Source organism: Myotis daubentonii, chromosome 1, assembly GCF_963259705.1.
Source record: "Myotis daubentonii chromosome 1, mMyoDau2.1, whole genome shotgun sequence".
Classification (NCBI taxonomy): Eukaryota; Metazoa; Chordata; class Mammalia; order Chiroptera; family Vespertilionidae; genus Myotis; species Myotis daubentonii.
This window is the reverse complement of record NC_081840.1, coordinates 86,941,620-86,964,741: the sequence shown is the minus strand read 5'-3', so window position 1 is coordinate 86,964,741 and position 23,122 is coordinate 86,941,620. Positions and strand designations below refer to the sequence as shown.

Below are 23,122 nucleotides of genomic sequence, written 5' to 3'. Positions count from 1 at the left end.
AGGGGTTCCCTCAGCCCAGCCTATGCCCTCTCACAGTCTGGAACCCCTTGGGAGATAACGACCTGCTGGCTTAGGCCTGCTCCCAGGTGGCAGAGGGCAGGCCCAATCCCTAGGTGCAGCCCCTGGTCGGGCTCAGAGCAGGGCTGATTGGGGAGTTGGGGCGCCACCCCCTGTCATCCACAGAGCAGGGTGAATTGGGAGGTTGCGATGCCACCCTCAGTCACGCTCAGGATAGGGCCGATTGGGGGGTTGGGGCACTGCCCCCTGTCACACTCAAGGCAGGGTCAATGGGGAGGTTGCAGCGCCACCCCCTGTCACGCACAGAGCAGGGCCATCAGGGGGGTTGGGGCTCCGTACTCTGTCACGCACAGAGCAAGGTCAATCAGGGGGTTGGGGAGCTCCCCCCTGTCACGTACAGAGTAGGGCCGATAGGGGAGTTGGGGCACCACCCCCCGTCACACACAGAGCAGGGCGGATCAGGGGGGTGGGGCACCACCCTCTATCACCCACAGAGCAGGGCCGATCAGGGGGTTGGGGCACCGCCACTCTCACACTCAGGGCAGGGCCGATGGGGAGGTTATGGCTCTACCCCGTCACACACAGAGCAGGGCCCGTGGGGTGGGGGGGTTGGGGCGCCACACCCTGTCACACACAGAACCGCAGGGTGATCAGGAGGTTGGGGAGCTCCCCCCTATCAGGTACAGAGCAGGACCGATCAGGGGGTTGGGGCACCTTCCCCTGTCAGGAACAGAGCAGGGCCGATAGGGAGGTTGTGGCCCCGCCCCCTGTCACACACAGAGCCTCAGGGTGATCAGGGGGTTTGGGCTCTGCCCCCAGTCATGCTGATCCCAGTGCCGGGAGACCTCGCGGCTCCATTGATCCCAGTGCTGGAAGGCATATTACCCTTTTACTATATAGAATAGAGGCCTGGTGCATGGGGGGGGGGGGGGGGGGCGGCTGGTTTGCCCTGAAGGGTGTCCTGGATCAGGGTGGGGGTCCCCACTGGGGTGCCTGGCCAGCCTGGATGAGGGGATGATGGCTGTTTGCAGCTGGTCACACCCCCTTCAGGGTGGGGGTCCCCACTGGGGTGCCTGGCCAGTCTGGGTGAGGGGCTGAGGGCTGTTTTCAGGCTGGCGGGTGACTGAAGCTCCCAACTGCTCCTTTTTTTCTTTTTCTTTTTTATTCTGGGCCAGCTTTAGCTCTGGCTCCAGATCTGAAGACTCTGCTCCTGAAAGCAGGTATCTGGTTTGTTTGGGTTCTATAATCGAAACACTGTATCAACTCCAGCTCTGAGATCCTGGCCAGCTGAAAGCAGGTTTCTGGGGTTTTGTTTAGCTTCTATATTTGTAACAATGTTTCAAACTGCAAGCTCAGAGTCTGGCAAGGCAGGCGGGGAACGTTGGATTCCTCCGTCACTGAAGCAAGCAAGCCTGGCTGCCAGCCGCCATCTTGGCTGGCAGTTAATTTGCATATCACCCTGATTAGCCAATGGGAAGGGTAGCGGATGTACAGCTAATTACCATGTTTCTCTTTTATTAGACAGGATAAGCACTAGCCCTGGCCAGTGCAGCTTAGTTGGTTGAGCATTATTCCATGCACCAAAAGGTCACAAGTTCGATTCCTGGCCAGGACACATACCAGGTTGTGGGTTTCATCCCTGGTCAGGATGGGTACGGGGGCAACTGACGGATGTTTCTCTCTCTCTCATTCATTCTTCTCTCTATAAAATCAATAAAAACATTCTTTTTTTTAAAAAAAAAAAAAAAGATAAGCGTTAAGAGAATCAAGATGGCTGTGTAGGCAAATGCCTGTACTCATTGCCTCCCACAATCACATCAAAATTACAACTGAAATACAGAAGAACCATCATCCAGAACCAGTGGAAAGCTGCCTGAATGGAAGTCCTACAACTAGAGAAGTAAAGAAGAAAGCACACTGAGACTGGCAGGAGGTGCAGAGGCGCAGAACAGCCTGGTCTGGCACCCACATGTGTGCCGCTTTTTTAATCAGGAGGGAGATTGCCTCTGCAGAGGCCTCCTGGAGGAGTGAGGGGAACCAATCCCACACCAGACCCCCAGCCCAGGGTTCCAGAGCTGGGAAAAGAAGTCCCTATGGGCAATAAGAACTACAGGCTGTAAAAACCAGTGCAGATGGGGGCTGAGTGACACACAGGCTGCTGGAGACCTAGTTGTTCCTCTTAAAAGGCCAGCACCATGACCTGAACTTACAAACTCTCACTTCCTCTAAGCTTCAGGCTCTGGGCGAGGCTCTGGGGGACCCAGACACATACAAAGGGAAACTGAACTGTCTGGCATCTGGGTAGGAACTCAGGGACAGCTTTCTTCCAGATGGAGGTGCTCACAGTGGTCATTGTTCCCGTGCTGGGACCGCCCCATTGCAGGGCTGACTGGCAGCCATTTCTGTCTGCTCCACCCTGGTGATTTCCTGAGACCCTGCCCTACCCGATTTACAACCCCACCCAAACTGTATACAGTGGCTTTTGCATATGAATGGCCTGTCCTTTCTCAGGCTAAAAACCTGTCAAACAAGCTGCAGCTGGGTCAGGGAGCCCCAAACCTATCAATAAAAGCCCCAAGATCCAGCACCAGCACCAGCCTGGTCCAAAGAGGACCACACCAAGACACATCATCATTAAAATGCCAAGAGCAAAAGACAAAGAGAGAATCTTAAAGCAGCAAGAGAAAAGCAGTTAGTTACCTACAAGGGAGTACCCATACAACTGTCAGCTGATTTTTCAACAGAAACTATGCAGGCCAGAAGGGAGTGGCAAGAAATATTCAAAGTGATGAATAACAAGAACCTACAACCAAGATTACTCTACTCAGCAAAGCTATCATTTAGAATTGAAAGTTAGATAAAGAGCTTCACAGACAAGAAAAAACTAAAGGAGTTCATCACCACCAAACCAGTATTATATGAAATGCTGAAGGGTATTCTTTCAGAAGAGGAAGACGAAGAGAAAGGTAAAGATTAAAAATATGAACAACAAAGTGGCAACAAATACATATCTATCAACAATTGAATCTAAAATTCAAGCGAATTCAAAACCTGATGAACAGAATAAACTGGTGTATGGAATAGAATCAGTGGCATGGAAATAGAACAGTCTGACAGTTCTCAGAGGGAAGGGGCTTTGGGGGGTATGGGAAGAGATTAGACAAAGATCTTATATGCATGTATGCATTACCTATGGACAAAGACAATAGGGTGGTGAGAGCCTGGGGAGGGGTGGGAACCGGGTGGAGGGGACCTATGGGCGGGGGGGACATCTGTAATAATCTCAACAATAAAATTTAATAAAAAAGGAGAAGAAAAGATAAGCATTATAAAAACTTTGTTTTCTTGGGGGGGGGGGAGGTATTAAGATAAAAAGACAAAAATTTCCATTCTTCTGAGTAGACTTTCTTTCTGAAACCTCAAATAATAGAAACATTTCCAAGTATTTGAAAGTGAATCTAAATCTTTCAACAAACCATAATTTCTTTCAAACAAATGAGCTTTTTTGTAAGGAAGGTAAATGTATGCTACTAAACTTGACTTTGCTAATATTTTATGAAATAATTAGATAGATGGGAGAGATACTGAATGTTGATGGTGCCCCTTAGTGAGCAAATTTTCATTTGTTTTTCTGAATGCTGCCCCCACACCTGGCACAGGTAATCACATTGACTTCCCTGCATGGCCACATCGGGCCCAATGGATTCTCAGGGGTTTTGTCTAAAGGGACCATTCGACTTCCAGAACACACTGCCCTGAGGCCTGATTGAAAGGAGGTCAGTGCTGGCCAGAATCTCCCTGGACCCCTGTGGTGGGATAATTGATGTGCAACAGCCCCTACAGAGGCGGAGTCACCAAGGTGATGGATGAATACAAGCATATTATTCACATGTACATCTGCTAATCTAAAGGTCCCAGTGCATAAACCAGGACTTAAGAATATTATGTGGATTTAGGACAATCCCAGAAGGACTCCCATTAAAAATTTGTTTGGCAGCCTGGGGCAGATCTATTCCAACTCACATGCTTCATGCATTTGAAAGGAGGAACCAAACTGCTTTTAAAGTAAATTTAATAAATTTTCAAATATCAAGTCATTAACATCCTGTCTAGTCATATAGTCTTCATATTTGAAATGGTAATGTTAACCTGTGGAATTTTTTTAACCTTTCTAATATCTGAGTTAGCATTTTTATTTTCCCTGTGTTTTGGCCATAGGAGATGAATTACTTCCTGCCAACAGAAGAAAGCATTTCTTTCTGTCCCCTCTATAGGTTTTTTTCTTGTTACAAACATACCATACAAGACTCAGAAAGCTCTGTGACCAGAGTCCATTTTGGTTTGAAATAGGAAAGGAAATAATTTTTAAAAATAAGTTTTTATTGATTTTTAGAGAGAGAAAAAAGGAAAGGGATAGAGAGATAGAAATATCGATGAGAGAGGAACATCATCAATCATCTGCCTTCCACATGCACCCCTACTGGGGATGGAGCCTGCAACCCGGGCATGTGCCCTGACCAAGAATTGGTTCCTGGGTCGATGCTCAACCAGGCCACACTGCCTGGGCTAGAGGAAATAATTTAATTTGCAGACATTCTCAGTTACTGTTTAATGAGTTTTAATATAATTTGCTGTCTGTAATGGTTGTAACACTGCTTTTACAGATGCATTTGTTCATTTAGCAGATATCTGTAGTAACTGCTGTCATGAACAAGGCTGAGTATCATAGGAGACACCCAAGGGACTCAAAGTAGGTGACAGTCACAGGGGAATTGTTCAGTGAAAGGTGGATGGGGAGAAATTCAACATCTCTAGGAACACCTGAGCTTCTTATACCACATGTTCTTAGGTCTCAAAGGAAGATGTGTATGACTCCCCGCAAATGAACAAACCACCCTCACATATAATGTGTTTCTTTGATCTTCACAACAACCTTCAGTAGATATGACAGGCATCTTTCTGGCTAATGTAAAGATCTGTTTCAGGCCTAACACTTTTACTTTAATATCATTTATATCAGATAAATTGTTTCAAGATTCCAAAATTCCATGTAACACTGTGGATAAGTGAGATCTGCACTGGGGTTCACACAGGGAGAGAGTTGGTAGGTGACAGCCCCTGGCTCATGTGAGTGCACTTTAGCCTGAGCATGGACCCTCAGAGGGCAAGGCCAGTCTGCAAACTCTCTCAGTGCTTAGCATAGCACAGCCCTCAATGGGAAGTATTTAATAAATGCAGTGTTTCCCTGGCATTCTAATTTAAAACATTCATTACATCCTAAAAAGAATACTAAATAAAGTGTGATAAGTTAGTCCAAAATAATAAATTGGCACCAACAATTTTCAAAATGATCAGACCTGCTGAATATTATGGCCTAGGAGTCCATAAACTGAATCAGGCCAAAAGCATATTCCCAGGTGCTTTGAATAGTTCAGGGATCCTTGTAACCTGAAAAGGGAAGACTACACTATGCGCCTCCTAGAGACACAGAAGTAGAGCTCTATGAGTGAGAAATCTGGTCCAGGACTTCTCACATACACAGAACAAGCCTCCTTCCCCACACAGCCACCTCCCAAACGCCTGCCTGCTTAAGATTCCCAACAGACTTTCCATTCCCAAGCCACCAAAGGGGGTGAGGCAAGGCTAGGAGCTGAGTATTTCTAATCCCCCAAAGGGAAGTAATGCTTCCTACTGAACTCTCAGCTACTTCCCTTAAATTAATGGGAACTAAGAGGGACAAGCAAAGGGAACCTCACAGCCCCGAGGTCCCACCCTGCTTAGTGAGGCTGGGGAGGCCGCAGCCAGGCTCAAACAGCTCAGGTTTGTTTTTTTTTTTTAATTTAAAATCTTCACTGTTTAAAGTATTACATGAGTCTCCTTTTTCCCCCATTGACTTCCCCCCAGCCACCCCCACCCCTCAGCATGTGACCTCACCACCACTGGAGTGTCCATTGGCTATGCTCATATGCATGCATACAAGTCCTTTGGTTGATCTCTTACCCCCTCACCCCCGCCTTCCCTCATAGGTTGGACAGTCTGTTCGATGCTTCTATGACTCTGGTTCTATTTTGGTTCCTCAGTTTATGTTGTTCACTATATTCCACAAATGAGTGAGATCATGTAATATTTATCTTTCTCTGACTGGCTTATTTCGCTTAGCATAATGCTCTGGTTTCTCTTCAGACCTTATAAATCTTTATATATATATATATATATATATATATATTTTATTGATTTTTTTACAGAGAGGAAGGGAGAGAGATAGAGAGCTAGAAACATTGATGAGAGAGAAACATCGACCAGCTGCCTCCTGCACATCTCCCACTGGGGATGTGCCTGCAACCAAGGTACATGCCCTTGACCGGAATCAAACCCGGGACCCTCCAGTCCACAGGCCAATGCTCTATCCACTGAGCCAAACCGGTTTTGGCCAGACCTTATAAATCTTTCGCCTTTTACAGCTCAGGCTTTTGAAGTCTGACGAGGGCCTCCCTTTCGCAGAGTGGTACAGCCTCATGGCAGCTGCTGGTCTTGTGAGACAACCTGCTCGGGCCAGACTTGCCTATCATCTCAGCAGAGAAAGAGAGGCAGGAAGAGGCGGGTAGCAGGACGTAGGAGAAAGGAAAGCCTGTTTTAACTCCAAGGAATGAAAAATGGGGCAGAGTTGGAGATAGGAGGGCAAGCAAAATAAAAACAGATGCATGTATTTAAGGAACCTTACTTGTATGGCTAAATACTGTGAGAAGTATAGTGTTTTTCTTTTCATACAAAAGAAAGCTACTTAATAAAAAATATGATATAACATGAAGATCTAAATGCATGAAAATTTCTGTCCTGAGATTTTGTTAACTAGGCACATTATCAGTTTAACCCAATCTTCTTTTGTAAGTACGTAGGGTCATGAAAATGAAAATAGGGGGGAATTTTCAAGCACTGTCTGCAGGATTTTGGTGCTTCCCGCCACCTTGTGCTACCCACCTCAAATTGCAGGTGCCAATCCCAAAATGAACAACAAAATTCTGGAAGATGGGCTTAAAAGTTGCCCTGATAAACACAAACTCAAAACTCTGTATAAACACACACACACACACACACACACACACACACACACACACACACACACACACACACGGACCTTAAATCGCTTTCTAGGACAGCAAAAGCTGTCCCTAAAGTATGACATTACATGTGAGCTTTGAGTTGCTGCTGTAGACAAGACACAATTGGGCCCAAGAAAAGACTTTCACTAAGCTAGTGTTAAAATAACCTGGATGCTCACTGCAGTATTGTTTACAAAAGCGTAAATAAGGAGGCAGCTTAAATGGCCATCATCATGGGAACGACTACATAAGCTAAGGCACATCCACATGATAAAATATTAAGAAGATGCTAAAACAGCTGTGGGCAAACTACGGCCCGCGGGCCGGATCCGGCCCGTTTGAAATGAATAAAACAAACAAACAAAAAAGACCGTACCCTTTTATGTAATGATGTTTACTTTGAATTTATATTAGTTCACACAAACACTCCATCCATGCTTTTGTTCCGGCCCTCTGGTCCAGTTTAAAACCCCATTGTGGCCCTCAAGTCAAAAAGTTTGCCCACCCCTGGGCTAAAATGAGCAGATCATAGTGTACTAACAGAAGGATATCTGAGATATGTTTAGATATGAAGACAAGTCATTGAAAAGTATATATAATATGAATTTAAAAATCCTTAAATTTATGCACTTTTACATAAAAAGATCCAAAAGGATATAGAACAACTGGTTTATGTTGGTTACACAAGGGAGGGTACGCTTTTCACTTCGAATTTTATGCTCTTTTATACAGTTTGAATTTTTTCCAGTGAAAAAATTTTATGTTTTTCTTTAACTAAGTCCCATAATTACAGAAGCAGTTGTGTTAAGTTTGCTCTACCTTCAGCACAAGCCCCCATGGTCACTAAGCTCTTGTAGCATCTGCTGCCTCTTTTTTATGTAAATGCTGCTTGCATGGTTCCCATTCCCTGGTTTCACACACCCCTAGAAGGGCCCTGGAGCATCAGTCCCACTCCACACACAGGCAGAGAAGCTTCCAGCCCATTTCTACGCCCTCGGATACATTCAGGTCTTGGTCAGATCTGCCAGCTATGGGACAGCAGGTCTTCGTGTGCTGTTCTCAAGGACATTAGTAGCCTCGGTGGAAGCCGGGGAGGAGAAATGGAAGTTGGTAGTGCATCAGAAAGAGAACTAGCCCTAACCGGATTGGCTCAGCGGATAGAGCGTTGGCCTGTGGAATGAAGGGCCCCAGGTTCAATTCCAGTCAAGGGCATGTACCTTGGTTGTGGGCACATCCCCAGTAGGAGGTGTGTAGGAGGTGGCTGATTGATGTTTCTCGCTCATTGATGTTTCTAGCTCTCTATCCCTCTCCCTTCTTCTCTGTAAAAAATCAATGAAATATATTTTTTTTAAAAAAAAAGAGAACTAACCAAAGAACTTGTATGCATATATGCATAGCCCATGGACAAAAACAATAGTCTGATGAAAACCTGGGGAGCGGGGAAGGAAGTTAATGGAGAAAAAAGGGGGATATCTGTAATACTTTCAACAATAAAGATAAATTTAAAAAGGGAGACCTGTTGCTATGTCTCTCCAATCTATGCCTCTCTATCTCAGCTATTTCCTCTACTCTGTTATTATCTCCCGCCCACCTACCTGTGACACACACCCTCTCCATTTCTTTCACTGCTCGGACATCAAATCCACTCATTCAATAATAGTTTCCCCAATCTTAGGTTTGTGGCACCCCTGATAAGTAAGCAAACTCCCGAGAACATCCTGGTCTTTGCAGTACTGGAATCCAGGCATGCTTTTGCCAGGGGCAGAGACCTGTTACATGCTTCTCAGCCTGGCCTTCAGGTCTGCCTAATGCTAGATTCCTCAAAGCACTAAGATATTCATGTTATTTTGGAACCAAATCCCCAAAATAGTTTCTCTTAAAAGCATTTTTTATTCACACCATAGACAAGGAAGTCATTTCCTTAATATATATAAAAAAAAAAGCTCCGATAAATCCTGAAGCAAAATGCCAACAACCCAACAGAAAAATAGGCTAAGAATATGAGCAGGTGGTTCTCAGAAAATACAAATGACTCCTAAAAATATGAAGAGGTGTTCAACTCCCCTTAAAACACACAAAATACAAACTAAACTACAATGAGATGCCATTTGTAACTATCATGAGAACAAATCTCAATCAGTGTGATAACAATCTCCAATGGCAAGAATGTACAGTAATCGCATTCTTGTGCATGCTGAGTATAAACTGGTACAATCCCTCTTAAGGACAATTTGGCAATACATGGAAATATTAAATGTGTATAATCTTTCACCCATAACCTTCATATGTAAGGTATTTATTCTAAGGATATAATTCTACTATGCAAGATGGTGAATATCCAAGGATATTCACTGGAACACTGTTTGCAATTGAAAAAGTCACAAACAACCTAAGTTTTTCTCAATAGAGGACTGGTTAAATACGTTATGGCATATGCATAAACAGAACACTCTGCAGCCACTCAAGAGAATGATGCAGTTCTACACTGATTCTGAATTACTGATAATGTAAATTGAGGAAACAAAGTTAAGTACAATATGCATTTGTTTTTAAATACTCAAAATAGCTCTGAAAGGATATAAAAAAACAAGGAACAGTGGTTGCCTGCAGAGAGGAGAATTTGTAACTGAGGGGATAAAGGTGGAAGGCTTACTTTTGACTTTCTACCTTTTTATACTCTCCTTATTTACCTTTAAAATTTTGTGTTATAGTTAGAAAATAATAGCTAGTAAAAAAATACATTTAAAGAAACTCATATCCTTCCAATGCCATACTCAGCCCATTTTCCATTGTGTCCATAGTTATTCTCTCATGGACTTCATCTAGTGAATCTATGCTGAGTTGACCCGAACCTCGTGGAATTGGTGACTGATTCATGTCACTCCCCTGTTTTAAAATCAAATCAAACCTTCAGTGAGTTTCCATTGCCCCCAGGGAACAGTTCAGTTCATTACAAAAACAATCTCCTTTACCACCCAGTCCCAACCTGCCAAACTCCAACTCAGTCTCAGCCACACCAGATGGCTCTCCACACCTCCCTCACTTGCTCATACAATTTCCTTCCATCTCCTCTCCTTCCCTGTCTATCCAACACATCATATATGGCCTGTGAGGTGTACATCAAATTACCTCTCTGAGCCTTCCCTACCCTCCAAGAAGAACCAATAAAACTTTTTTCTCTATGCTCTGAACAGTACTTTGTTTATCCTACAAAAAGTTTACTGCTCAAAATTGCATTACATTAATCATTTATGTGTCTATAGATAAATACATTTAATTTATGGTCATCTTTCCTAGATCGGAAATCCTTGGAAGATAGAAACCTAACTCATTCATCATGTACTCCTAGCACCGAAATAACTCATGGGTGCTTAATATACATGGACTCATTGTCACCATTTCCCCCACATATTCTCATTTATCAAATTGAATTAAGAATGTTGTTTCACCAAGGCTATTTCTATGTGTTTGGTTAATGGTTGCCCAACATGGCCTATGCAGATTTCTCTCCCAACGTTTAAGGCCAGCACTGTGGTTGGTTCCTTTTCCTAATACTTGCATAGCTCTCTGGTGTCCATTTGGCTTTGGTTTCTCCTACCGGATACTTTCATTAGCTATAGATTTAAGAAAACCCTTTTGGCTTGTTTTCCTACAATTGACTGCATATGATGTGGTGCCCATTTGGTGGATTGAACATTCATAAGAACTATTTGGAAAATCAGAGTTATCTTCTCAGGAGCAAAGGGACATGAACTGAAATCTCAACTGGGAGAAGTTGCTGTCCTGCTCTGCTGGGATGTGAGGACGATCTGGATATGATATCACCCCATTGATCACCAGGGTTGATTCAGCTGATCTGGCTGGGTAGGCAGGTGTCCCCCTCCTCCCTCACCGATCCATGTGCCATGTGCACCCCTCCCAAAGCTGTGCCCTGATTGAAGAAGACAACCTTCTCCCCAGAAAAGAAGACTGGTCTTTGGTCAAGGGTACATGAGTAGCTGCACTCCCCTGCTAGAACCTCCAAACGAGCTCTTAAGTCCTCTAACTCTGAAGACTATAAATCCTCTTAAAGGGAAATAATATCTAAATAGTCTGCCAAGAACTACTTATGATGCTTCTACTCAAATTCAGTTCTTGCTGACTTTTGCCTCTTTAGCCAGTAAAAACAAGTGTGAGGGAAACAATTAAAATTTCTATCAACAGGTAAGTGGATAAACATATTGTGGTATATCTATGCAATGGAATATTACTCAGCAGTAAAAATGAATTAATTAAAACATGCAATAAGTGTGCTGAGTGAAAGAAACCAGACTCCCCCCAAAGCCCCCCCCCCAAAAAAAAAAATAGAGAGTACATATTGTTTGGTTCCATTTGTGTAAAGTCCTAGAAAGTACAAACGAATATAATAGTAACAGAAAGCAGATCTGATTGCTCAGGGATGGGAGAAAGGCCAGCAGGGAGGGAGGGAAGAATTTCAAAGGACCATGGGAAGTTTTTGGAGGTGATGGACATGTTCACGGTCTTGATTGTGGTGATGGTTTTGTGGGGCTATACATTTGTCAGTTTGTGGGAATATGTAAAATGGTATACTTTAAATTATACCTTAATATAGCTATTTTTAAAAGGTGGACAGAGGTGAGGAAGAAGGGAGTCCATAAGAACATATATACACAATGCTATTTGAAAAGTGGTTTTCAAAGAAGAGGAATGTTCAATAAGTTCAATACTCACAAAATACCTTTCTAGAATGACATTTTCCTGAAAATGTCATTTTCTAGGAAGATAAGAATTGTATCTTTGAAAGGAGCAGCCAGGTTGCGGGCAGATGATTAATTATCATGGAAAATCATTGATGTATCATCGCAATTTCACAGTACTTCTTACAGTTAAAATAAAACTCCTTCACATCTCTCATACAGGTATTGTGAAGCTTTAATTGATTTGTATTGGTAAAAACCCTTGGTTACTGTCATGGAAAATAATTGAATTAAGTATCAAAATATAAATGTACAACTTTTGGTATTGTTTTTATTTTTCTTTATAATGAACATTGCAGGGTGCCAACTATTCTAACACATTACTAAGCCAAAGAAAATGCTCAACTCAGGGGCTGGTACATGTTTTGGTTTAATGTAAATTATAGAATCTATAGAGATGTTGAAAGAAACTCATGTAGCTATCTGTGAATGCTGTATACTCTTGCAAATACCCCTTCCCCACTCATTAAGGAGCAGTAATGACTTATGCAGGATGAAGTAAGGAATATAAATACGTAGGCTTAGTTCTATACATACTTTCTTTATGGTAATGTAGGTACTCTTTTTATCTTCCTTTGAGAAGGATAACTTAATATTAACTCAGCAACTTAGTAAGGAAATACAATAAAAAATATAAATGACAATATTAATCAGAAGACAATGTAGGGACACAGAGTAACTCGGAGTCTAAAGATGTTTAAACCACAGGCTGTATCTCGAGTAACGGACACAGCATGCAGCATAGCAATGATTCAGTCATTGTTCTTAAGTATTGCTCAGTGGCAATCCACGCCCACTAGGTCTTCAGTAACTGTTAGCATCATTCATAACTTCAGAAGTGAAATTCAAGACTATGGCCAACCTTGGTGCACAGACCTGGACACCATACTCCCTCACTATTTGCACAGTGAAGATAGAGCAGCTGTTTCTATGTTGTCTACAGTCAAACCAGTACAATCAGACATGACCATGGAGAAAACTGGCTCAAGAAAGTATTGATCTTAAGGCAGAAACAAGTTTATTCTTTAAGAGACAGACAGTTTAAGAAGCACTCTTTGCTGTGAACCTAATGGAGAGATCCAGAGCACAGAGGATAATGGTTTCCATACTTTGGATGAGAATATCACTATGAGGCCAGGAAGCATGTCTGCAAGCCATTATGGGCAGCTGTAAAGAGTGCTGCTATTTATAGGACTAGAATACGGTAGTTACAAGCCACGTGTAGAAATTTAAATGTAAGTTAATTAGAATTAATAATTCATTTCCCCAGTTGCTGTAGCCACATTTCATGTGCTCAGGAGATAAATGTGGGTAGTGGCTCCCATATTGAACAATGCAATATAAAATATCTATCACTGCAGAAAGTTCTAGGGGATAGATAGTGTTGGGCTGGAATGAGGCAGAGGCCAACACAGGGATGCCAAGTAGGAATAGAAATTTGTAATACAGACTTGAGAACAGAACATTGGTTATAAAAAGGCCATGTCACTCAATTCCTAAAGAGAAGGGAGAGCTTGGTTCCCACCCTCTTAACCTGGCTTTCAATGAAAAGAGTTGAGGCACTCTTTATGTCCCCATGCCCTCTGGGACCTCAAAAACTAAACCTGTGTTTCCCATAAAATATTAAGTCAAGAGAAATTAAGACAGCACACTTAATGTGAAATAAAGTTCATATACTCCTGTTTAAACACAGATTAGAATTTCTGTCAGAACAATGCCAGTGAAAAGTTGACATTCTAATTAATATAATTTACATTATAAAGCACTGAATATCTTTATCTTGCTATTATGAAATGCCCTCTTTAAAAAAAAAAATCAATGCTCATCTCAACAGGGAATTGAGTATTAAGGGCAGTATTTTAAAATCCATGTACAAGAGAGGTGTTTAAGGTTACTGGCATTTTTTTCTTTTTCTTTTTTTCTTTTTTGCTCAATCCCTCCACACACCTCAACATCCCCTCCCCCACCAGTGCTATCTGCCTGTTCTCTATCTATGAGTCTGTCTCTATTTAGCTTGTTAGTTCAGTTTGTTCATTAAATTCCAAATGAGTGAAATCATATGGTACTTGTCTTTCTCTAACTGGCTTATTTCACTGAGCATAATAATCTCCAGGTCCATCCATGCTGTCGCAAAGGGTAAAAGTTTCTTCCTTTTTATGGACAAGTAGTATTTCATTGTATAAATGTACCATGGCTGTGTTATCCACTCATCTACTGATGGACAGGTTACTGGCATTTTTACATGCCATCAACCCAGGTCTCTAAAAAGGGAAACAATACACTCAACCTCTATCACACAGCCTTGTCTTTCTTTATCATCCACAATACTGTCTGCATGCAGCAATAGGATTTTGAGACTTGTTTTTCTTGCAATGATATAAAACACTACAAAATGCAAGCACCAAAAACCTAAAGCATTCTCTCTCTCTCTCTCTCTCTCTCTCTCTCTTCTTCTCCTTCTTTCTCATTCTCTCACTAACACATGGAGCAGTCCTGAAACCCTGCGACCTGTCACACATATAGGACTCTCACACAATGCTTATTCAATCCATATTCTGAGTGTGTAAGAGGGGCAGAAAATCTACCCCACAGTTGGGTACCCAAGGATTTGTGTTCATTGCCTTTGTCAATTTTATGCTATCGGTGAAAGGAATAAAGATGAGATCCTTAAAGCTTGAATTTTCATTTCCTATGACAACGTGCTTTTTCTTCATGCTTTATCACACTCCAGTACTTGGTAGCCACCCCTTCATAATTGATATCGGCCATTCGAAGCATTCAGTGAAAGCCTCATGAGGTTCTTCAAACGTCCCCCAGTCTATAATTCTTGCTCCTAACATATTCAGAAGCATATTCATCCAAGTGTTTCCCACTTCCCCTCCATGCTTTTCCCTCTGCACAGGGACGAGTGTAATGACAGTTGTATTAATTATATGCTGAAAACCCACATAGCAGCAAAAATGATGGAGATCATCGTTTTAAATATTTTATTAAAATAACCCAGTGTAGAACAGATAAAGTAGACCCTCTTGATAATGAGAGGTTCATTAATTTTACAAGAATTCTAGAAAGCTTAGAATGGTCATCAAAATTATCTCTTTCATTTATATTTTTTTAAGAAGGGGAAAACCTTCAATCGTTGCTTTAGGGAGTGAGGGCCTAATAAAATTTTCTAAGGTATTTTTAAAGTAATTACTTATCTTTCTGGAAAATGTTTTTTTTTAAATAGCTTGAAATATGGAGGGTTTAGATTTTATAGGTTTATTTGAAATGCCTATCAATTTTCAGTTGCTGCAGTTTACCCCATTAAAACTTGGTTTCATTAGCATATAATGACTTCTGATAAATAAAACTGATATCCTCCATAAACAAACAAGCAGTGCCTCAAAATCCTTTCATTACTAGCAGCAAAGCAACACAATCTTGCCTACCAGGTGTGTCTCCAGGTACAGTTTAAGGCCGTCCGTCTCTGCTTTAGGGGGTGTCCAATTCTCAGTGGTTTCCATGGCTTCATTTAACCACTGAATGAATTCATCCAGCTTGTCTACAAACCCCTTGTGACAAAAGAGAAAAAAAGAAAGAAAAAAGGAAAGAACAAGAAAAGCATTAGTTCGTTATTTTTTTAAAGCCAATCTTAAAAATTCCAAACCTTACGGATGGTAAAATTGATAACACTGCATTTCCATCCTAGTTCCACACTGTAGAACAGATTTTCCAGTAATCTAGCACTAAAATCTACCAAAATGGAAAGAAGGTGTCCGTTACTCCCTCTCAGTTTTTTCCTAGGAAAACTTTTCTGAGAAATTTGAATTGGTCTCCAGGATGTCATTGTAAAGATGAGCTAAAATTATCAAAACATTTCTGGTGTCCGACAAGCTCCCCTCACCAAAAAGTAAGTCACGACTGCTAGGAACACTCATGGGCTTTGGGAGATAAAAACATTTCTGTGAAGATGGCATTCTTTACTCAGAAGCCTATAGAGTTGAGTTACCTTAACTGAATTAGAAATCTATTTTTAAGTCACAGCGGTGTTTTAAGGGACTTGGATGAGCTCTAATGACAGCCCAAATGTCTGTGACTGAGTCTGAGTTCTAAGAAACGAGGAAGAGTAGAAAAGGAGGGACCAATGAACAAATGTAAACAGCTGCTCTGGGTGTGTCCCAGACAGCACAAATCACAATAATCTTGCAATTTTTAAAAGAGTGGTTATAAAAATTTATTGACCATTTAAAAGAACACATCTGTAGAAATGGAAATTATTTTGAAAGCCCAGCCATGAACCTAAGGCAAGGAAATGAGGTTGGGTGCCTGCTTCCCATGTCTAAGTAAACAGCACCACCTGGAGGTGTAAAAGAGCAAAGACAGGTTTTGACATTTGTGCTCATGGAAATGGTTTGGGATGTTTACTTCCCTATTAAACTTAACCTGCTTTTCTGTGTTTTTCTGTGGTGTTTTTTTTTTCAGTATTTCCTTTTGATTAATTTTGAATAATATTTTTAATGCTTAACAGGATATCCTGATACTGAAGTAATAGTTAAAGATTCACTTTTTTTTATCACAGTTCTCAGAAGCCACATTTTGTAACTAAGGTTTCTAGATATAGTTTAAGGCTCACAACCCTTTAATTCAAACAATCGATTGGCCTCAAAGTAATTGTTAGAAAAGAGCAAATAGCATTGAGAAGAGTAGTAAAGAGAAAGGTAGACTAATAACACTCAGAAACACATCCCAGTCTGTCAAAAGGGGACACAGCAGAGATGTGGACATGGTGGCCCAGGGAGTCAGATCTGACTGTCCAGCCACTCTCTGGTGTGGTGTGTTGTGTTGTCAGCCTGTTAAGTCCATCATTCCATGTGGTAGTGTACCATGTGTTTTCCCATGATCCTAAATGCTATCCAAAGTTTTCCAAGTGTCACAGGACAATCACACCCATCCTTTTAATAAATCTCTAATTTTCTCATATTGCAACTTGTTCTAAGTGCTAAAAATTTATGCCAAGTAATTAGTTTTTCCCTTTCTCATATACTTAGTTTGTTAAAAATTAAGTCCTAATTATTGATACTCTCATAATTAAATTCTGATAAAAATTAAGATCGCCTTTGCTGGCCAAATGGACTTATAGCAATATCATCTGCAAGATTTTCCTAAAATCTCTCAAGCAAGCAGCATCTGGTCTCAGTGTGCCTCATACCTCTCGCTGAGTGGACACAGGCCTGGCACTAGCAACAGCCAGCCTTGGTTCACAGCTTAGCCTCTCCTGGCACCTCCAAGTCCAGCACAAGTAGCAGCCATCAACAGATTGCTTTGCTTTGTAGCTCATGCCAGGTGGTCCCGGGGAGAAACAGGTCATGATTCACCTTGTCTTGTACTTCACAGGAGGACCCAGAGCCAGCACACCTAGTGGACAGCTTCAGATCACATCAAATCATCTCCATTAGTGGCACACTCAAGGGGTGGACTCAGGCACCAGAGCTACACTGAAGTAGGTCCTGCTCTGTAGGGTGGGACCCTGCACAGCTGATCCTCCACAGTGGTTGGAGGTCTGAGGTTGGTAGTCACAGCTGATCTGCCTGAGGGTAAATCCCTATCATTGATGTGACAACAGCAATCAAGGTTCAACTACAAAAGGAGGGTATACACAGTCTACATGGCAGGGGGGGTGCCTTGAGTGCCCGGCTTGGGTGATCAGGGAGACTATGCTACTGGATGCTACAGAACACCTACTACATTAGGCCACTCTACCAATCCTGTGAGACATAGCATCCTACCCAAAAGAAATTAACATAAGGAAGCTGCCAAAATGAGGAGACAAAGAAACATGTTCCAAATGAAAGAACAGAACAAAACTCCAGACAAAGAATGAAAGAAAATGGAGTTAAGCAATCTACTACATGCAAAGTTCAAGATACTGGTTATAAGGATACTCAATGAACTTAGTGAGAACCTCAACACTATAAAAAAAACAGTCAGAAATAAAGGCTACAATAACTGAAATAAAGACTATTTTACAGATGGTGGGGGTAAGTGGGTGGGTGGGAAGAGATCAACCAAAGAACTTGTATGTCTATATGCATAACTCATGGACACAGACAATAGGGTGATGAAGGCCTGGGACAGTGGGTGGGGCAGGCTACAAGAGGTCAATGGGGGAGGAGGAGGGGGATATATGTAATACTTTCAACAATAAATATTTCAAAAATAATAATTTACAAAGAATCAACGGTAGATGGATAAAACCAAGAATCAAATCAGTGATTTGGAATATAAGGAGGCAAAATATAGCCAACCAGAAAGAAAAAATAATTTTTTAAAAATGAGTACAGTATAGTATAAAGAGCCTCTGGGACAACTTCAAGCATTTGCATCAGGTAGGTGTGGAAGGAGAAGATAGAGAGCAAGAAATTGAAAACCTATTTGAAAAAATAATGACAGAAAACTTCCCTAGCCTGATGAAGAAAATAGACATATAAGTCCAGGAAGTACAGAGAGTCCCAAATAAGGTGAACCCAAAGAGACTCACACCAAGACACATCATAATAAAAATGACAAAGGTTAAAGACAAAGAGAATCTTAAAAGCACCAAGAGAAAAGCAGTTAGCTACCTACAAAAAAGCTCTCATAAGACTGTCAGCTGATTTCTCAACAGAAACTTTGCAGGCCAGAAGGGATTAACAAGAAATATTCAAAGTGATTAAAAACAAAGACTTACAACCAAGATTACTCTACCCACCAAAGCTACCATTTAGAACCAAAGGACAGATAAAGAGTTTCCCAGACAAGAAAAAGCTAAAGGAGTTCATCCCCACCAAACCAGTATTACATGAAATATGAAAGGATCTTCTGGAAGAAGAAAGGAGAAGGAGAAGGAGAAGGAGAAGGAGAAGGAGAAGGAGGAGGAGGAGGAGAAGGAGGAGGAGGAGGAGAAGGAGGAGGAGGAGAAGGAGGAGGAGGAGGAGGAGGAGGAGGAGGAGGAGGAGGAGAAGAAGGAGAAGAAGAAGAACAACAACAATAACAACAACAGCAGCAGCAAATATAAATAATAAAATGGCTATAAATACATATCTATCAACTGAATCCAAAAAAAAACAAATAAACAAACAGGCAAGACAATAACAGATTCATAGATACAGAGAACATTTTGAAGGTTGCCAGATGGGAGGGGCATTGCAGGGATGGGTGAATAAGTTGAAGGGATTAAGAAGCACAAATTGCTTATTACAGAATAGTCAAGGGATGGAATATATGCATAGGGAATATAGTTAATAATAATTATGTATGTTGTCAGATAGGTATGAGATTTATCACTCAGTAAGTTATATAATGTCTAATCACTGGGCTATACATCTGAAACTAATATAATAATGTGTGTCAACTGTAATTTAAAAATAAAAGTATTTAAAAGTGAAAAAAAGAAATCAGAATATCAGAGTCTAGATGGTTGATAATTGTGAGTTGAAAATAGTTTTTTATAGTATTAAATAGCATTTACTATTGAATTTAGCCTTGAGTTGTTATATCTGTATATATAAATTGGTTTGGGGGGAAATTAAGTCAGGAAGTAAATTATTTTGGAAACAACTGGTTAAATCCCAAAAAGACAAATAGTCAAAGATGTTATTTGAAATATAACTATTCATAGCTTCTCTTCCTCAAAAAAAAAAAACAAAAAAAAAATAAGCAAACAAAATAACGTGTGTGTACGTGAGTACATGGGTACCTCATCAAAAGTTAGTCTTAGCCAAAGAGTATTAAACAATGGGTTTCAGATTTCCTAACAGAATTATGATTAAATAGCTGAAATCTGTGAGATGTAGATTAGGCAAAAGCCATGGGATCCAGGCGAACCTTTCTGGATGACCTCTCTGCATAGCCTGGCCAGACACAAAACCAAGGCTGTCTGATAGAGAGAAACAGAGGCCCTTTGAAGGTCTCACTCTGCGTTTCCTCTGAATTATATCCCATCCTCATCACTTCACTTGTTGCACATTTTCTCAACTCTGTTCTTGCCAGTGCTAGAGAGTTCCATCAATCACAATAAAACTGAGAAATCCCTGTTCTTAACTTGCAATGTGAAGCTACACACCCCACCTCTTAAAGAAATCTTAGCTTTCCACCTCCTCTCCTGCTTATATGTGTGACCACAAGAATATATGCAGAAATTATGAAAGCAAAGGAAATTGGAGTCCATCTGATTCTGGATACCTTTGCCACTGCTATTTCTCCACCCCTCCCAGACCCTGAATGTGTGTACCAACACTCATGCTCTGTGTAGTGAACAGTGCACTGTCTACTATCCTCATGTCATGAGATGCTCTTCGTAGAAAGACCAAGTAAGTACCACTCCATACACCAAGCCACATGATGTGCAGGAGAATTCACACTTGGGCACATACAGAGAATAGATGATGCTCATTTTCAGAAGCTCTGCTAGTCTTTGTGGTGTGAATGAAAGAAAATGAGGCTGGTGTACGTAACCACATAGGAAAACGGGGAAAAGTACAAAGTTTCATTCTGTAATACAGAGCAAATCCTAATACAACAAGCATTGGTTACTCATTCATTCTTTTAAGTGCCTACTCTGTCTAAAGCACTGCAGCAAAAAAAAATCTCCGCAGAACATAAAGCATATCTAAGTACTCCCCTACTGAATTCAAGTGATTTTAATCATTTTGAGAAAATTTTTTACAATAAATAAAGAGTTGGGACATTGGATTTTCTTATGAAATGTATTCTGTCTGTATCAGAATTCTGTCTGTACCCAATTTTGTTTATTCTTAGTATTTGACCTATCTGTGTTTGTTTCTCCAATGTTCTGGGTTACCCAGAGAGTCAAAAATGATTACAAAATTAATGTCCTTCAGGACACAATCCAATGCTGCCATCACACTACACAGAAAGCACATTTTATGCACATTCAACTCATTGCTGTGGGCTGAATCACACACCTCTGAAAGGCCGGATTTTAGCCTTCATTGTTCAAACCCCTGCTGATGCATCCTCTTCCCTCTGGCTCTCCCCTGACATGTCCTACCACCCGCTTGCTATGTGCCCTCTCCCCTCTTCCATTGCCGTTGTCTGTCTCCGTGCCAGGCTCTCCAGGGGTACACTGAGGGTGACCCAGTCCACAGGCCCCAGTCCTTGCAGGCCATCCCCTTAATTGTTTCCTTCTCATGGGTCCCTTGCCATATTCTTATTTGATACATATCCCAAGAGTCTGTAAACTCTTGATTGGAGCCAAACCAGGATTCAACCCCTAAAGACACCCAGGTTATCCAACGTGGGAGAAAATGGAACAGCTTTTAGCCCTGCTACCACCATTTGGCAGTACACTTCCCACTTGCATTTTGGAAGTTCCCTATTGAGGTGCTTTAAGAAGATCTTACTTTTACACTTGTTAAAGCATCAATCTATTAAAGACCAAGCAGCACAGTCAAAGTGCATGCAAATGTACACTTGGAGGTTTGCGAAAAATAATTTGCTAGAGCCCTCAGCTGGTTGACATACATTTGAGGATTAGATTATATTAAATTTACATCTGAGTCTTGGAAATAGCCACACTCTCACAGCAGGTTAAGAATACCCATTATTTTGTCCTGGCCAGTATGGCTCAGTGGTAGAGTGTCTGCCTGTGTACTGGAAGGTTGCAGTTTAAATTCCCAGCCAGAGGCAGGTACCTGGGTTGCGGGCCCTGTTTGTGGGAGGCAACCAATTGATGTGTCTCTCTGGCATTGATGTTTCTCTCTCTCTTTTTCCCCCTCCCTCTATTCCACTCTTTCTAAAAATCAATGGAAAAATATCCTGGGTGAGGATTAATAAAACAAAACAAAACAAGAATACCCATTATTTCACTTATTTTCCTACCTAGTTCTCTCCTACAACAATGCTGTGAATAAATATAGATCGTGGGGAGATTCCTATTCTTAATCTGCCATGAGAGTGTGGCTATTTCCAAGACTCGGATGTAAATTTAATATAATCTAATCCTCAAATGTATGTTAACCAGCTGAGGGCTGGCAAGGCGGTCATGTGTAGCAGGAATAAAAGAAGAGCCTTCTTGCACCAGATAGAAGACCAGGTAACAACGATATAATACAGAAGGAGATCTGATCTCTGACTTATACAGTTGAAAGCCTAGGCATAGTTTTTTATAGAATTACATAATTTTCAGGCCAAACTGAAATTAAATACTATTTCTCTAACAGGGGAATGGGGACACATAAACAGGAAGTAGACACTGTGTTGCCACCACAAGTCTGTGAAGTGGTACTGACTATGGTCCTTTTACAGATGAGGAAACTGAGGGTCAAAGAATGTGAGTGATTTGCCCTAGTGGCAGAGTTGGGACTTGAACCGTATCTCACTCCAAAATCTGTTCCTCTCACAGCAGGAACAGTGCTCCTGGAGACACATTATCCCGCCCAGATGAAGGAGAAGCAACATTTCCTCTAGTCCCACAGTTTTGACACTGAGGTTACAATGATCTATGCTCTGAGTTCTTCCTCCTTCACATTCACTATTTTCTGTTAATTTTTCTGAAAAGGGATTTGTGATCAGGCTAGATGCTTGACAAGAAACATATACTTAGGGTAAGGGTAAGAGGAGAGCAATTTCTTTTTAGCAAGCAAAATTCACTGCAAACTTCTTTTCTAATTTACAGAAAATGTAAACCAAAAATTTAAGGCCGTTACATGCTTGAACGATTCTCAATTATAGATGAGTTTGGCTCAGTTTAATCACAGAGATGGCCCTTGGTTCTCAGAAAGTAGTTCACCCAATCACCTGAACTGCTAATATATTTTGATGTTTGCTGTCTGGATGTGTGTGTGTGTGTGTGTGTGTGTGTGTGTGTGTGTGTGTGTTTTCACCCCTCAAAAGGATTCATACTTCTCAGTAGATAGAGCGATGATGTCTGACCTAGTCTAGATCAAGTTACCTGCCTTCAGACAGGAACCTGCTGAAAAGCATCAAAAAGTGAACTATTTTCACTATATTTATGAAGAAAATTGGTCAGCCTCTGCTGTTGAATCTTTTAAACCATAAAAAGTATTTACTCCTTTCTTAGTGTTCCAAGATTAAAGGAGTCTGTGAGTTATCTCATCTGAACAATTCCAGCTGAAATAGTAAGTAATCTTCATACAGTATTCATTATGTTCCAGGACCTTTCAGTGAATTTTACAAACAATAGATCATGTGGGTCTCATAAAGACCCTTTGAGGTTAGTGCTACCATCATCCCCATGTTATAGAT

At 41.3% G+C, this 23,122-nt stretch overlaps 1 protein-coding gene across 2 annotated transcripts in view; it reads right to left on the bottom strand.

Moving 5' to 3' along the window:
• Positions 1 to 23,122, bottom strand: part of AKAP6 (A-kinase anchoring protein 6) — a 502,115-nt gene that overhangs the window by 236,544 nt on the left and 242,449 nt on the right. For both annotated transcript variants that reach the window (XM_059710250.1, XM_059710259.1), the window contains exon 5: positions 15,307 to 15,429. In XM_059710250.1, the coding sequence (XP_059566233.1) occupies positions 15,307 to 15,429 (123 nt within the window). The remainder of the gene's footprint in view (positions 1 to 15,306; positions 15,430 to 23,122) is intronic.